General features: G+C 39.5%; 1 protein-coding gene across 2 annotated transcripts in view; it reads left to right on the top strand.

Moving 5' to 3' along the window:
* LOC117506348 (plexin-A2-like) overlaps positions 1 to 15,915 on the top strand; it is a 319,464-nt gene that overhangs the window by 277,166 nt on the left and 26,383 nt on the right. For both annotated transcript variants that reach the window (XM_034165840.1, XM_034165841.1), the window contains 2 exons: positions 5,815 to 5,881; positions 9,729 to 9,875. In XM_034165840.1, the coding sequence (XP_034021731.1) occupies positions 5,815 to 5,881; positions 9,729 to 9,875 (214 nt within the window). The remainder of the gene's footprint in view (positions 1 to 5,814; positions 5,882 to 9,728; positions 9,876 to 15,915) is intronic.

Below are 15,915 nucleotides of genomic sequence, written 5' to 3'. Positions count from 1 at the left end.
ATATTGAAAAATATTCCACATTATTTGCCTGATCATAAAGATTCCAAAAAGATATAGTTTGGACTATCTGGGACAGAATTCTATGGAGTTAAGGGATAAAAACAGCAAGAATAGTAGTCAATTGTCTTCCGGGAGCCAGAGCAGGCGACATTGAAGGAAATTTGAAACTGCTGGCTAAGGTTAAGCGTAAATTTGGTAAGATTGTAATTCACGTCGGCAGTAATGACACTCGGTTACGCCAATCGGAGGTCACTAAAATTAACATTGAATCGGTGTGTAACTTGCAAAAACAATGTCGGACTCTATAGTTTTCTCTGGGCCCCTCCCCAATCAGACTGGGAGTGACATGTTTAGCCGCATGTTCTCCTTGAATTGCTGGCTGTCTGAGTGGTGTCCAAAAAATGAGGTGGGCTTCATAGATTATTGGCAAAGCTTCTGGAGAAAACCTGGTCTTGTTAGGAGAGACGGCATCCATCCCACTTTGGATGGAGCAGCTCTCATTTCTAGAAATCTGGCCAATTTTCTTAAATCCTCCAAACCGTGACTATCCAGGGTTGGGACCAGGAAGCAGAGTTGTAGTCTTACACACCTCTCTGCAGCTTCTCTCCCCCTGCCATCCCCTCATTACCCCATCCCCGTAGAGACGGTGCCTGCTCCAAGACCACCAATAACCAGTAAAAATCTATTTAAGCATAAAAATTCAAAAAGAAAAAATAATATAGCACCTTCAACTGCACCACAGACTAAAACAGTTAAATGTGGTCTATTAAACATTAGGTCTCTCTCTTCTAAGTCCCTGTTAGTAAATGATATAATAATTGATCAACATATTGATTTATTCTGCCTTACAGAAACCTGGTTACAGCAGGATGAATATGTTAGTTTAAATGAGTCAACACCCCCGAGTCACACTAACTGCCAGAACGCTCGTAGCACGGGCCGAGGTGGAGGATTAGCAGCAATCTTCCATTCCATCTTATTAATTAATCCAAAACCCAGACAGAGCTTTAATTCATTTGAAAGCTTGACTCTTAGTCTTGTCCATCCAAATTGGAAGTCCCAAAAAACAGTTTTATTTGTTATTATCTATCATCCACCTGGTCGTTACTGTGAGTTTCTCTGTGAATTTTCAGACCTTTTGTCTGACTTAGTGCTTAGCTCAGATAAGATAATTATAGTGGGCGATTTTAACATTCACACAGATGCTGAGAATGACAGCCTCAACACTGCATTTAATCTATTATTAGACTCAATTGGCTTTGCTCAAAATGTAAATGAGTCTACCCACCACTTTAATCATATCTTAGATCTTGTTCTGACTTATGGCATGGAAATTGAAGACTTAACAGTATTCCCTGAAAACTCCCTTCTGTCTGATCATTTCTTAATAACATTTACATTTACTCTGATGGACTACCCAGTAGTGGGGAATAAGTTTCATTACAGTAGAAGTCTGTGTGCAATAGAGTATCTCATCAATAGTTTTACATCCTCATTGAAGACAACTTTGGATGCTGTAGCTCCTCTGAAAAAGAGAGCCTTAAATCAGAAGTGCCTGACTCCGTGGTATAACTCACAAACTCCCAGCTTAAAGCAGATAACCTGTAAGTTGGAGAGGAAATGGTGTCTCACTAATTTAGAAGATTCACTTAGCCTGGAAAAAGAGTCTGTTGCTCTATAAAAAAAAAAGCCCTCCGTAAAGCTAGGACATCTTACTACTCATCACTAATTGAAGAAAATAAGAACCACCCCAGGTTTCTTTTCAGCACTGTAGCCAGGCTGACAGAGTCAGAGCTCTATTGAGCTGAGTATTCCTTTAACTTTAACTAGTAATGACTTCATGACTTTCTTTGCTAATAAAATTTAACTATTAGAGAAAAAATTACTCATAACCATCCCAAAGACATATCGTTATCTTTGGCTGCTTTCAGTGATGCCGGTATTTGGTTAGACTCTTTCTCTCTGATTGTTCTGTCTGAGTTATTTTCATTAGTTACTTCCTCCAAACCATCAACATGTCTATTAGACCCCATTCCGACCAGGCTGCTCAAGGAAGCCCTACCATTAATTAATGCTTCGATCTTAAATATGATCAATCTATCTTTATTAGTTGGCTATGTACCACAGGCTTTTAAGGTGGCAGTAATTAAACCATTACTTAAAAAGCCATCACTTGACCCAGCTATCTTAGCTAATTATAGGCCAATCTCCAACCTTCCTTTTCTCTCAAAAATTCTTGAAAGGGTAGTTGTAAAACAGCTAACTGATCATCTGCAGAGGAATGGTCTATTTGAAGAGTTTCAGTCAGGTTTTAGAATCCATCATAGTACAGAAACAACATTAGTGAAGGTTACAAATGATCTTCTTATGGCTTCAGACAGTGGACTCATCTCTGTGCTTGTTCTGTTAGACCTCAGTGCTGCTTTTGATACTGTTGACCATAAGATTTTATTACAGAGATTAGAGCATGCCATAGGTATTAAAGGCACTGTGCTGCAGTGGTTTGAATCATATTTATCTAATAGATTACAATTTGTTCATGTAAATGGGGAATCTTCTTCACAGACTAAGGTTAATTATGGAGTTCCACAAGGTTCTGTGCTAGGACCAATTTTATTCACTTTATACATGTTTCCCTTAGGCAGTATTATTAGACAGCATTGCTTAAATTTTCATTGTTACGCAGATGATACCCAGCTTTATCTATCCATGAAGCCAGAGGACACACACCAATTAGCTAAACTACAGGATTGTCTTACAGACATAAAGACATGGATGACCTCTAATTTCCTGCTTTTAAACTCAGATAAAACTGAAGTTATTGTACTTGGCCCCACAAATCTTAGAAACATGGTGTCTAACCAGATCCTTACTGTGGATGGCATTACCCTGACCTCTAGTAATACTGTGAGAAATCTTGGAGTCATTTTTGATCAGGATATGTCATTCAGTGCGCATATTAAACAGATATGTAGGACTGCTTTTTTGCATTTGCGCAATATCTCTAAAATTAGAAAGGTCTTGTCTCAGAGTGATGCTGAAAAACTAATTCATGCATTTATTTCCTCTAGGCTGGACTATTGTAATTCATTATTATCAGGTTGTCCTAAAAGTTCCCTGAAAAGCCTTCAGTTAATTCAAAATGCTGCAGCTAGAGTGCTAACAGGGACTAGAAGGAGAGAGCATATCTCACCCATATTGGCCTCTCTTCATTGGCTTCCTGTTAATTCTAGAATAGAATTTAACATTCTTCTTCTTACTTATAAGGTTTTGAATAATCAGGTCCCATCTTATCTTAGGGACCTCATAGTACCATATCACCCCAATAGAGCGCTTCGCTCTCAGACTGCAGGCTTACTTGTAGTTCCTAGGGTTTGTAAGAGTAGAATGGGAGGCAGAGCCTTCAGCTTTCAGGCTCCTCTCCTGTGGAACCAGCTCCCAATTCAGATCAGGGAGACAGACACCCTCTCTACTTTAAGATTAGGCTTAAAACTTTCCTTTTTGCTAAAGCTTATAGTTAGGGCTGGATCAGGTGACCCTGAACCATCCCTTAGTTATGCTGCTATAGACTTAGACTGCTGGGGGGTTCCCATGATGCACTGAGTGTTTCTTTCTCTTTTTGCTCTGTATGCACCACTCTGCATTTAATCATTAGTGATTGATCTCTGCTCCCCTCCACAGCATGTCTTTTTCCTGGTTCTCTCCCTCAGCCCCAACCAGTCCCAGCAGAAGACTGCCCCTCCCTGAGCCTGGTTCTGCTGGAGGTTTCTTCCTGTTAAAAGGGAGTTTTTCCTTCCCACTGTTGCCAAGTGCTTGCTCACAGGGGGTCGTTTTGACTGTTGGGGTTTTTCCATAATTATTGTATGGCCTTGCCTTACAATATAAAGCGCCTTGGGCCAACTGTTTGTTGTGATTTGGCGCTATATAAATAAAACTGATTTTTTTTTTTTAATTGTCCTTGATTGAACTCAGAGCCAGGATTTCTTGAGACTTGCTGCAAATGTGCTGCAAAAGTGTTGAAAAATTCATTTGTCTCAGCAGTGACAGTCACATCTTTGGGTAAATGACCTTTGATCAAGAGGCACCTGGGAAGAGCTTTTGGAATTATGAGGTCACCGAGCAGAAGTGTTTGGTGATGATGATACCATTGCAGGAAAATAAAGAGCTACGTCTTTAGGGTCATGGTGCTACCTGTCTTATACTGTATAAATCTGAGACTTAAGAGACTAACCAGTGACCTAAGGTAACAACTGGATGTCTTTGAGAACTGGTGGAATTACTTCAAACAAGGAGTTGCTTAGGCTCAGATGAGTAGCATCATGTGCATTTTGAAGGAAACTAAGCTACAGTACAACAGTGGTTGGAGAAGACCAAGGGGACATCCGTGCTTTAACCGGCTCCAGCAGACAAATGGGTACTTTCGACAGGTAGGGATGGACCAGTTGTTTACCTGGGTGGTTGCTGTCCATCACCAAAGAGAGTCCCATGGTGTGATGGATGTGAAGATATGTGGCACCAGTGTACTGTATGCTCCCAAATTGGACCAGAGTTCTAAACATTATGACTCTTGTGATATTAAACACCATCTTTTGCCATGATAATTGGAGTACTAAGTAGTACTAATAGTAGCAGTAAGACTGAAAAATGCAGCAGAATGAACAAAGATAGCATAGTTTGTGGTTTGTTTTTCTCCTATCTGTTCTTATGCACTTAACCCCTTAACGCCTGAATTTATGTAGCTGTATATAAAAAAATGTTTTGTGTGTGTTTTTGCCTTTAAGTAGATGGTAAATAATGTTGATTATTAATTTCACTTTTGCACAAAAAATAAGTTGTAATTTTGGTATTTTGGTAATAATTTATGTTATAATGTTATAATAATAATACTGGTATGTTGCAAATATGCGACAACAGGCATACTGGTCAATTTGGTATGTTGCATATTTGAGTAAAATATTGTAGCATATATGCGACAATAGGCGTTAAGGGGTTAAGATGCTTTCAATTAGGAGACACCTGATCTATATTCATTGCTACAAAATGTATTTTTCAATGTTTTGTGGAAACTCCTTTAATTTAAATTCATTCTCAAAAGGGTGATTCCCTTTGTCCAGTATTCTTTCTTACCGGTTACTTCTGACAGATGTGTAACTGGGCCAGTACAGTGTTGTTTTGCGAATATCCATTATGAGTTTGAGAAGACAAGTGAGTGACCAAGTGTGCAGGTTGTAGGATTGAGGTAGAAAGTGATCCAGTATGCTGAAGACAGGCAAAGGATAGACAACCTAACGGGGAGAGCGAGTGCCGCGGCAGCAGAGTTGTTGTCAGACAGGCCTATCTTCTGTACATCGCTCATGAAACATTCAGGTGTAGTTCATGTTCTCCTTCCTCGCCACCTCCTTAATGCTTTTCTCCACCTCTGGTTATCTACCAATTGTATGTTGCAATGCTCCGTCTGGCCCGTTTAATGTTTCATGAGCTTTTTAAGGAGGGCGCTTTCATTCTGAGGCACACTCATTAACTGTAAGTTCACACGAGCGCCGGTGCGAGAACCTGTTAGCCGTACGTGGTACTCTTACAGAAAAATGCTCAGATTTTTTTGGGATGCACTCAATAAAAAATGAGAGAATTTAAGTTCAGGCTGAAATGTGGGTGAGGACAGAAAAAGCAGGTCAGAGAGAGAGAGAGAGAGAGAGAGAGAGAGAAAAGATTAGCGGCTGTGTCACCAATAGCTTTTCTATCAGATTAAATAACCACAGCTCTTCGGGGGAGCACTGGGCCATCTCTTGAGTACAATTTCTTCTCATTTTGCAGAACAGAGTCAGTGGCAGAGAAGATGCTGACAAACTGGTTTGCTTTCTTGCTCCACAAATTCCTTAAGGTAATTTGAGTTCTCACACCTTAGGTCTCTTTTTTACTTTGAGTTGATCAATTTATGAGATGGACCATTTGTATAACAAGGTATCAATGGGTGTTCCAGCCTCATTTTCTAAATTTTCAGCAAGAGGCCAGCTGCCTCCTAGCTTGAAAAATTTCAGGGCCAGTTAGAATTTAAAGGAGACACTACGAGACTTAAAAATAAATAAATACATCCTCCAATGGGTCAATGGGATTTTTTTGGTCTGGTGACACAAAAAAAAAAAAAATAATAATAATCTCATGGAAAAACATGCTCATGAGATTGATGGGGAAATTGCACATTCTTTTAAAGTAATCAACAAGAAAGTGTAAAGATTAATTCAGTTATTTTTTTATTCTTTTTGTTTAAATTGTGTCTTTTACTGCCTTCCAGGTGAAACAGGCAAAAAGCATGTTTTAGTATGACTACAGATCATTATTGTCATTGATGGACTTTGAAGTCACTTTCATTTTAAGGCTGCAGTAAATTTAATGAAAACTGGTATAAAACTTTATTCATCAAAGTAAAGCATAAAAACTAAAGAAACCCAAATCCTCACCGACATCAAATTCCAGTGATGTATTTAATTTTATACTCACCTTGAGTCACTCAGAGGGCATGTACCCCCACTTTTTTCCTTCAAATGTCAACTCCAGACACCCTGGCAAAGCATGACCACAGAAAAAGAGGCTGGACCAAGTGTAGCCCACACAGCCATTCATCATTTTCATTATTTTATAGTTGTACAAAACGTACCATGGGGGGGTAGGTACAACACTCTTAGAAATGAAACATACACTCTTAGGCATAAAATGTTGAATTTATTTGATAATGTTAAGGTAACTTTTTCCACATAAAATTGTTAATTAAGTGCAGAACAACATTGTCATTGACATTAATTAAATCAAATGAAACATTATTACTTAAATCCCAATATTGTGTTGTACTTAATTGACAACGTTATGTGGAAAAAGTTACCTAAACTTTATCAATTAAATTCAACATTTTATTTCTTAGAGTGAATGTACGTCTTTTTAAAAGTGTTTTGTGTGTTTTAAAAATTATGAAAATAATGAATGACCCCTTAACAAGCTGCTGTCTGGCAAACATTGCACAAATCACATTGGGCCTCATGTATCAACGTTGCGCACTTGTGGCGTAAATTTGAAGTACACCAAAGTTGCCATGACATGTATCAAGCAGTGCGCACCTGCCCATTTCCAGCGTACGCCTGACATGACCTTGATAAATGCGGCGGGTGAATACAATCGTAATTATAATGAACACGCCCATAAATATTCAGACTCCACTTCAGACACACCCTCATTATGACATGGAAGCCAGGAAGACAGTAAAGAAAAAGAACTCCACCAATCACGACGCGTGCCAATAGAGCGTCAAAAGCGGCCCTCGTATCAATTGTTTTGTAGTATAATCAAAAAAGTGTTACAGTGGTCTCTCGTTTATCGCGGGAGTTACATTCTAAAAATAGCCTGCAATAAGCAAAGTCCGCGAAGTAGTCAGCGTTATTTTTTACAATTATTATAGACGTTTTAAAGCTGTAAAACCCCTCACTACACACTTGATACACTTTTCTCAATCAGGCATGAACATTTTCTCACTTTTCTCTCGTGTGTAAACACTCTCAAAGTTCAAACCTTATTAGAAAAATAAGACCAACCTGTTTTCAGGCCCAAACATTTGTTTAAGAAATAAAAATAGAACTTTTTCCTATAGATAATTATAATGGCTTTTAGAACTAACAAATTTAATTTTAACAATCAACCTACGAGGTTGGACACAAAAGAAATTATTAATAGTGACTGACCAGTATTTCACAGTTCCTCTGATCGCGCCTCTTCATCCTGGCACCGCGCCTTTTTCCACTGAGTCAAACCTCACTGCAGGTGTCTTTGTGTGAGTGAAGAACACAGTTATGGGTAGTTGTTGGCGCAATTTTTTCTTCTGGGTGAGAAGATTCTTATAAACAGACACGCAGAACACAATGCACTGTAAAACAAGCATGCAAAATTGGACTAAAAAAATCTGCGAAACTGTGAGGCCGCGAAAGGAGAACCGCGTTATAGCGAGGGACCTCTGTATTCTCTTTTCACATGTCAATAATTCTTGACATGTGGATATTTGCTCGCTCAATTAATAAGACACGCCTAATTTTTCAGAAGACAAAACCTGACTGCAGCACAGGCAAAGGGAATGACAACACTACAATTGTAATTATCAATTTCATTGTCTAAAACGATCACACCACATAAAGTTAAGCTCAGCACTGCTCTGGCTCCAGGCTCGAAGTCTGGAGAAAAAGGCGAGCAGCGCTTTCTTTGCGGTCAGCACTGTGGCCACGGATCGTGCTCAAGACCAACAATCCCGCAGAAGCGGGATTTGTATTAATTATTAGGTAGTATAATCAAGATAGTGTTATTTATTTAACATATGTATTGATTTGTATAATGGCACTGTTTATCATGTTGATCATTTTCATTTTATGTGGATTCCAGTGCTGGTTCCTTTTGGTGTATAATTTACACCACCTCTCGACCTGGTGTATATTTTCAGTGCAGCGTACGCCAATGACCACACTGATAAATGCACACAGCCATTTTGGCGTACACCCCATATACACTCAAATATCTCCGTACGCAACGTTGATACATGAGGCCCATTAGGTGTAACAAAGATTTCTATTTTTTTAATGACACTTTGGATTTAGCAGTATAGATGTCTGGTGTGACTGCGCTTTATTGAGAAGTTATTTTGACAGCACAATAACAGCCTTTCATGAGCAAACCTACAAAACTGATATGGACATCAACAAGAGTTTGCGTGACATATCAACTGACTGTAGGGGGGAAAAACACTTCTCCTTTTGCTCCTTCTGATTGGTTGCCTGAAAAGGTGTAGTTACACAGCATCTTTCTGAAAAGTTCACTTTAAAGTGTTCAGTGCTGCTGCACCAAAAAAGTGGATTGCTCTGGCCAGACAAAAATAAATAAATAAATGGCTGACTTGCAACCTGTTTTGGAAATATACTAAATCATGTTCTCAAACTGAAAGACTACGCTCTTGAATAAACAGACAGAATATAACTTTCACACTACTTAGCATTCCACTTGTGTGGACTGTGCGAGACAAGACAACACAACACGAGCATGGTAGCTAGGCTAAGCTAAGATAGGTCTATTATGTTTTACAGATGTCTTACAAAAATATTTTCAAACATGTAATTAATTGAACAGAGCCACTGAACAGAAATTTTAATCTGTTCAGCGGCCACAAGAAGCAGTTTATTCTGAGATTTTTTTTTTTGCCTAGTACAATAATATTCATTAACCCATTAGCTTTTGCATTCTTATGCCGCGTTTGCATGATAAATAAATAATGCACTGATTAAGTAAATTTTGCTTCTTGTTCAATGAAACAGTACCACCATGTTTAAAATAAAATGACTTCTAGACCAGTGCAACATGTTTTTTTCCTCTTCATGACGTCATTTTCAGACAGATGCAATGAATACACCAGTGCAAATTGTAGTCTATTAAGATGATGTAAATTTTCTCAATTTTGTGAAAAACTGAACTACAACTTTTAACATTGATTTAAACAATAGTTTTCAAGAAACTGGTATTTTGTATTTCATAAAAGGAAATAAATAGAGAGCAAACTCCATTTTATTATGTTTAGTGTTGATTGAGTTCCTGAGTCTCATTATCTGTACCAATGACTGCAGATCCATTTTCTGTCCTCCATATCTTCTGATGTTTAATTTTCTTTGTTCGATCTTTCACTGTCTGTGATCCCTTCCAAAACAAAGGAGTGTGCTGGTGAGCCGCTCTTTATGCTGTTTTGTGCCATCAAACAGCAAATGGAAAAGGGGCCCATAGACGCCATCACTGGAGAGGCACGCTATTCCCTCAGCGAGGACAAACTCATCCGGCAACAGATTGAATACAAGACCCTGGTGAGTCACCAAGACAATACAACACAAAGAAACAAACCAAGAGACTGGTCTGTATTCATTTTTCTGCATTTGTTATTCAAAATTATGGTGCAGGAAGAATAACCTCTCAGAGACATCTGTTTTGTAAAGCTGCAGGAGATGTAGTGCAGTCATATCTCAAAGTTTTGACCTTGAAAAATAAGAAATATGTTGAACTTGGAACAATCATCAGGGACGTAGCCTGTATAAGGAGTGACTAAAGGTTACAGTGGGGTAAAATAGTATTTAGTCAGCCCCTGATGGTGCAAGTTCTCCTACTTAGGTCTGTAATTTTCATTGTAAGTACACTTCGACTACTTCGACACTTCACTTTCTCATTTTCATCAATTTCATCAATTTTATTTATATAGCGCCAAATCACAACAAACAGTTGCCCCAAGGCGCTTTATATTGTAAGGCAAGGCCATACAATAATTACGTAAAAACCCCAACGGTCAAAACGACCCCCTGTGAGCAAGCACTTGGCGACAGTGGGAAGGAAAAACTCCCTTTTAACAGGAAGAAACCTCCAGCAGAACCAGGCTCAGGGAGGGGCAGTCTTCTGCTGGGACTGGTTGGGGCAGAGGGAGAGAACCAAGAAAAAGACATGCTGTGGAGGGGAGCAGAGATCAATCACTAATGATTAAATGCAGAGTGGTGCATACAGAGCAAAAAGAGAAAGAAACAGTGCATCATGGGAACCCCCCAGCAGTCTAAGTCTATAGCAGCATAACTAAGGGATGGTTCAGGGTCACCTGATCCAGCCCTAACTATAAGCTTTAGCAAAAAGGAAAGTTTTAAGCCTAATCTTAAAAGTAGAGAGGGTGTCTGTCTCCCTGATCCGAATTGGGAGCTGGTTCCACAGGAGAGGAGCCTGAAAGCTGAAGGCTCTGCCTCCCATTCTACTCTTACAAACCCTAGGAACTACAAGTAAGCCTGCAGCCTGAGAGCGAAGCGCCCTATTGGGGTGATATGGTACTATGAGGTCCCTAAGATAAGATGGGACCTGATTATTCAAAACCTTATAAGTAAGAAGAAGAATTTTAAATTCTATTCTAGAATTAACAGGAAGCCAATGAAGAGAGGCCAATATGGGTGAGATATGCTCTCCCCTTCTAGTCCCTGTTAGCACACCATGTTTCTAAGATTTGTGGGGCCAAGTACAATAACTTCAGTTTTATCTGAGTTTAAAAGCAGGAAATTAGAGGTCATCCATGTCTTTATGTCTGGAAGACAATCCTGCAGTTTAGCTAATTGGTGTGTGTCCTCTGGCTTCATGGATAGATAAAGCTGGGTATCATCTGCGTAACAATGAAAATTTAAGCAATGCCGTCTAATAATACTGCCTAAGGGAAGCATGTATAAAGTGAATAAAATTGGTCCTAGCACAGAACCTTGTGGAACTCCATAATTAACCTTAGTCTGTGAAGAAGATTCCCCATTTACATGAACAAATTGTAATCTATTAGATAAATATGATTCAAACCACCGCAGCGCAGTGCCTTTAATACCTATGGCATGCTCTAATCTCTGTAATAAAATTTTATGGTCAACAGTATCAAAAGCAGCACTGAGGTCTAACAGAACAAGCACAGAGATGAGTCCACTGTCTGAGGCCATAAGAAGATCATTTGTAACCTTCACTAATGCTGTTTCTGTACTATGATGAATTCTAAAACCTGACTGAAACTCTTCAAATAGACCATTCCTCTGCAGATGATCAGTTAGCTGTTTTACAACTACCCTTTCAAGAATTTTTGAGAGAAAAGGAAGGTTGGAGATTGGCCTATAATTAGCTAAGATAGCTGGGTCAAGTGATGGCTTTTTAAGTAATGGTTTAATTACTGCCACCTTAAAAGCCTGTGGTACATAGCCAACTAATAAAGATAGATTGATCATATTTAAGATTGAAGCATTAAATAATGGTAGGGCTTCCTTGAGCAGCCTGGTAGGAATGGGGTCTAATAGACATGTTGATGGTTTGGATGAAGTAACAAATGAAAATAACTCAGACAGAACAATCTGAGAGAAAGAGTCTAACCAAATACCGGCATCACTGAAAGCAGCCAAAGATAACAATACATCTTTGGGATGGTTATGAGTAATTTTTTCTCTAATAGTTAAAATTTTATTAGCAAAGAAAGTCATGAAGTCATTACTAGTTAAACTTAAAGGAATACTCGGCTCAACAGAGCTCTGACTCTTTGTCAGCCTGGCTACAGTGCTGAAAAGAAACCTGGGGTTGTTCTTATTTTCTTCAATTAGTGATGAGTAGTAAGATGTCCTAGCTTTACGGAGGGCTTTTTTATAGAGCAACAGACTCTTGTCTCTCATAGTTGAAGTGTACCTATGATGAAAATTACAGACCTCTCTCATCTTTCTAAGTAGGAGAACTTGCACAGTCAGGGACTGACAAAATACTTTTTTCCCCCCACTGTAACTTGTAGATGTAACAATCAAGAATTCATAAGAAAAACAAATATAATCAAGTTAAACAAATCACAACTTTTTTTTTTTAACCTTTCAAACCATAGCCAGCCACCTTACCATCCCAAGGTTTGCAGCTTCTTGCGACCCCATTGGTAGCTATTGAGCGTCGGATTAGGACCAGATGGCTGAGAGAAAGTTTTTTCAATACAAACTGGACTTGGTCATCCTAGAGTGCCTTGATTCGAGAGACTGGTGTCAACTCAGAACATGGCGCCATTTTGGTTCCAACTGCGCTGAACTACTAAATGAACCTTTAATGTTTTCAATATTTTAAAAAAATAATTTAACCACATACAGCAACACATCCAGGTACAGGTGCTATCAAAATTAATATAAAAATAGTTAAGTTATCAAATTTACATAAATTTACAATTCATGATGATTTATTTAATTCATTTAAAGCCTGATTTATGCAGCTGCAGCTCTGTAACTCAGTGTCATGTAATGACATGCGTGACAGTTTTAAAGTTCTCCATCTCGGGGTTATTCTTTATGATGGACTAATTTGACTCTCAACAAGCTTTTCTTTCTACAATCTTCACTCCAGATCAAAGGTAAGATGAACATTTTCCTCTTTTACTGACTTTGTGCTGTAAATGTGCGGACTTGTCTGATCCATTTATCAGCACGCACACTATAAAAACTGTTATAATATGATGAGAGACGAAGGACTGAAAGCAGAAAAGTGTAAAATCTCAGCCGTTTGTGTCTGATTTAACAGGTGCACGTCAGGCTTAGGTCCCAGTCTGAACACGGTGTGAAAAAACTAAACGGTCAGACTTTTAATTACAGAAATGACTCCGGTCCCACTTTCCTCAAATCGGCAAGTGTCAGAGCTGAACTTTAATTTGTACCTCTGCACGTCCAGACTGCTCGGGGTTTTTAATGGAAATACATTGTGATCGGACGGGACATTTCATCCGATGTCAGCCATATGTATGTATGGATTGTTACAGTATGTATGGATGTATACTGTATGTATGGATTAGTTACAGTCAGGAGGCGCCGAACATCTACGGGGAATCCTGAATCGGGACGTGCACCTCATTTAATGACCGGGTCAAAATTTCCTCAGAAAATTTTTTTTCTGCCAATTGTATTTGATCCTTTATCAATATGTAAAAACAGCAACGTGTTTGCTGCTTTCACTGTGCAGCCTGCAGCAGCCTGACATGTGCGTCAGGCTTGAGGTCTGAGCCTGAGCAGGGTGTGAAAAAAATTAACTTTCGGGCTTTTAATCACGTAAATGACTCCGTTCCCACATGCGAGGGGTTTTTGCAATCGGACGGGAGTGAGTGAAAAATCTGCTGTACAAAATCCATTATATATGGTTTTTATTACATAGAAAACAATGCAAAAACTTTGGGACTTTTTTTGTAAGGTGTTTTTGTGTAAGGCAAATATCTGGTTTATACGATGACGGTTTAGGTGAGTTTTACTGTACATGGGACTGAACAATAAATTTACCTCTCAAAGATTTGACGATGATGTTGGCTTCCATCCCACACAGCTGACTTTATTTTCCCAAATTTTTCTTCTGTTGGGATCTGAAGGGAATCTGTACATCTTGAAGCTCTTGCTGTGTGTATTTGTGCCTCCAAATGCACAACAACCCGACATTTTCAGTGAATAAATAAAAAATAGCTGGATTTTCATGCAGATAGATTAGATTAACATTGAACGCTATTTTGAACACAAGATGGCACCGTGAGTCACGTGACTGATTTTTTTTCGACTCGTCATGTCGCCGCTCTCACTATCAAGGGACTCTAGGTCATCCCCCCCCCACACACACACCTTTTTTTCTAACTCCACCCAATTAAAAAGAGTGCCTGGATCCAAGAATGCCTGTCAGTTATCAAGTGGTCAGGGCATCATTCTGGTATTAATATTGGCCGCTGATTGGCTGACACTTTCTAAGTCATCAGAGCTGTGGCACAAGCAGGGCGGTGTTGGAGGAGAAAATTATATTGGACACTGATAAAGCAAGACTCCACCACCAAATACACAAATAAAACATGATCCATATTGATGGGTTTTGTGTTACCATTTCAGGAGCACTACCTGATGGTCATAACTGAAAAGGCATGCGTGTCACCATTCTGTTGTGTCTGACTTATGTGATGGATTTCTTACAGATGGGGAGCAAGTTTAAAAGCAAGCAGGTTATTACAGTGAACAAAAATATGAATGCAACACTTCTGTTTCTGCTCCCATTTTTCATGAGCTGAACTCAAAGATCGCATGACAGCGGCAGCACTCGCCACATCACACGCAGCGGCAGAAGCCCCACACCACCCCACACCGCACACACCAGCTCCGCTGTGGAGGAGCTGCCTCTCTCCTCCACTGCAGTGCTCATAAACTGGCTTCTGTACTGTGTGAAAACATTTAGCTGGTCGAACGAAATCAATCTAAATGTTAACGTTACAAAAACTAACCAAATGATAAAACCACCAAGAACTACAGCAAAAAAAAAAAAACGGACGAATTGAGGTTTTCGGAGGCATTCATTCAAATTTTTCAACAGTTTAAAAATCCTGGCAAAGCACCAGCTGCAGGAACGAAGCACCAGGGTTAGGGAAGTGAAGGTTAAACAATGCCAATGAAAGTCAGCAAAAGTCCAGATTTCTTTATTCGTATGGGCTTCATTGCCCTTCGTTAAGTGCCATGTGAACGGGTCTTTAGGCTGGGCACATTAAAAGGCCACTCTGAAATCTTCACTTTTATCACAGCACCACACCACAGATGTCGTACGTTTTAAGGGAGTGGGCAATTGGCATGCTGACTGCAGCAATGTCCACCAGAGCTGTTGCCTATGAATTGAATGTTCATTTCTCAACCATAAACCATCTCCAAAGGCATTTCAGAGAATTTGGCAGTACATCCAATCAACCTCACAACTGCAGACCACGTGTAACCGCACCAGGCCAGGACCTCCACATCCAGCATGTCAAGATTGTCTGAGATCAGCCCCCTGGACAGCTGCTGCAACAATCTGTTTTCAGAACCAAAGAATTTCTGCACAAACTGTCAGAAACCATCTTAGGGAAGCTCATCTGCATCTTCCTCATCTTCGTCAGGGTCTTGACCTGACTGCTGTTCGTTGTCTTAACTGACTTGAGTGGGCAAATATGCCTGAATACACAGATGAGCAGAGAAAATACCAAAACACTGAATTGTTTACTTGTTGTCACCAAAGTGGATCTGCTATGGAGCTCCACCTCAAGTTGGCACAAAGTTACACCCTTGATGACAACTCATGATGAAGAAGAGTGGTGCACAGGTGGGCTTTGGACCCTGAGCCTTCTTGCAGTGATGGAAGAGCAGTACTTCTGCACCACCATGGACAAATAATGAAACAATGCATTTGGATCATGCATGACTTTCTGGTCATGCATAATCCAAATGCATTGTTTCCTCTATTTGGGATAAGCTTTAGAAGAGGTAAAAAGAGGCTACTTCTGTCTTACTGCTGGAACAAGACAACAGTTCTGCATAAATTTATGGCTTGTTCACATCAGATTAAAAC

The sequence above is a fragment of the Thalassophryne amazonica genome, chromosome 3 (genome assembly GCF_902500255.1).
Source record: "Thalassophryne amazonica chromosome 3, fThaAma1.1, whole genome shotgun sequence".
In the NCBI taxonomy this organism is placed as follows: Eukaryota; Metazoa; Chordata; class Actinopteri; order Batrachoidiformes; family Batrachoididae; genus Thalassophryne; species Thalassophryne amazonica.
Note: the sequence above shows the minus strand (reverse complement) of the source record. Positions and strands in the feature narration are given on the sequence as shown.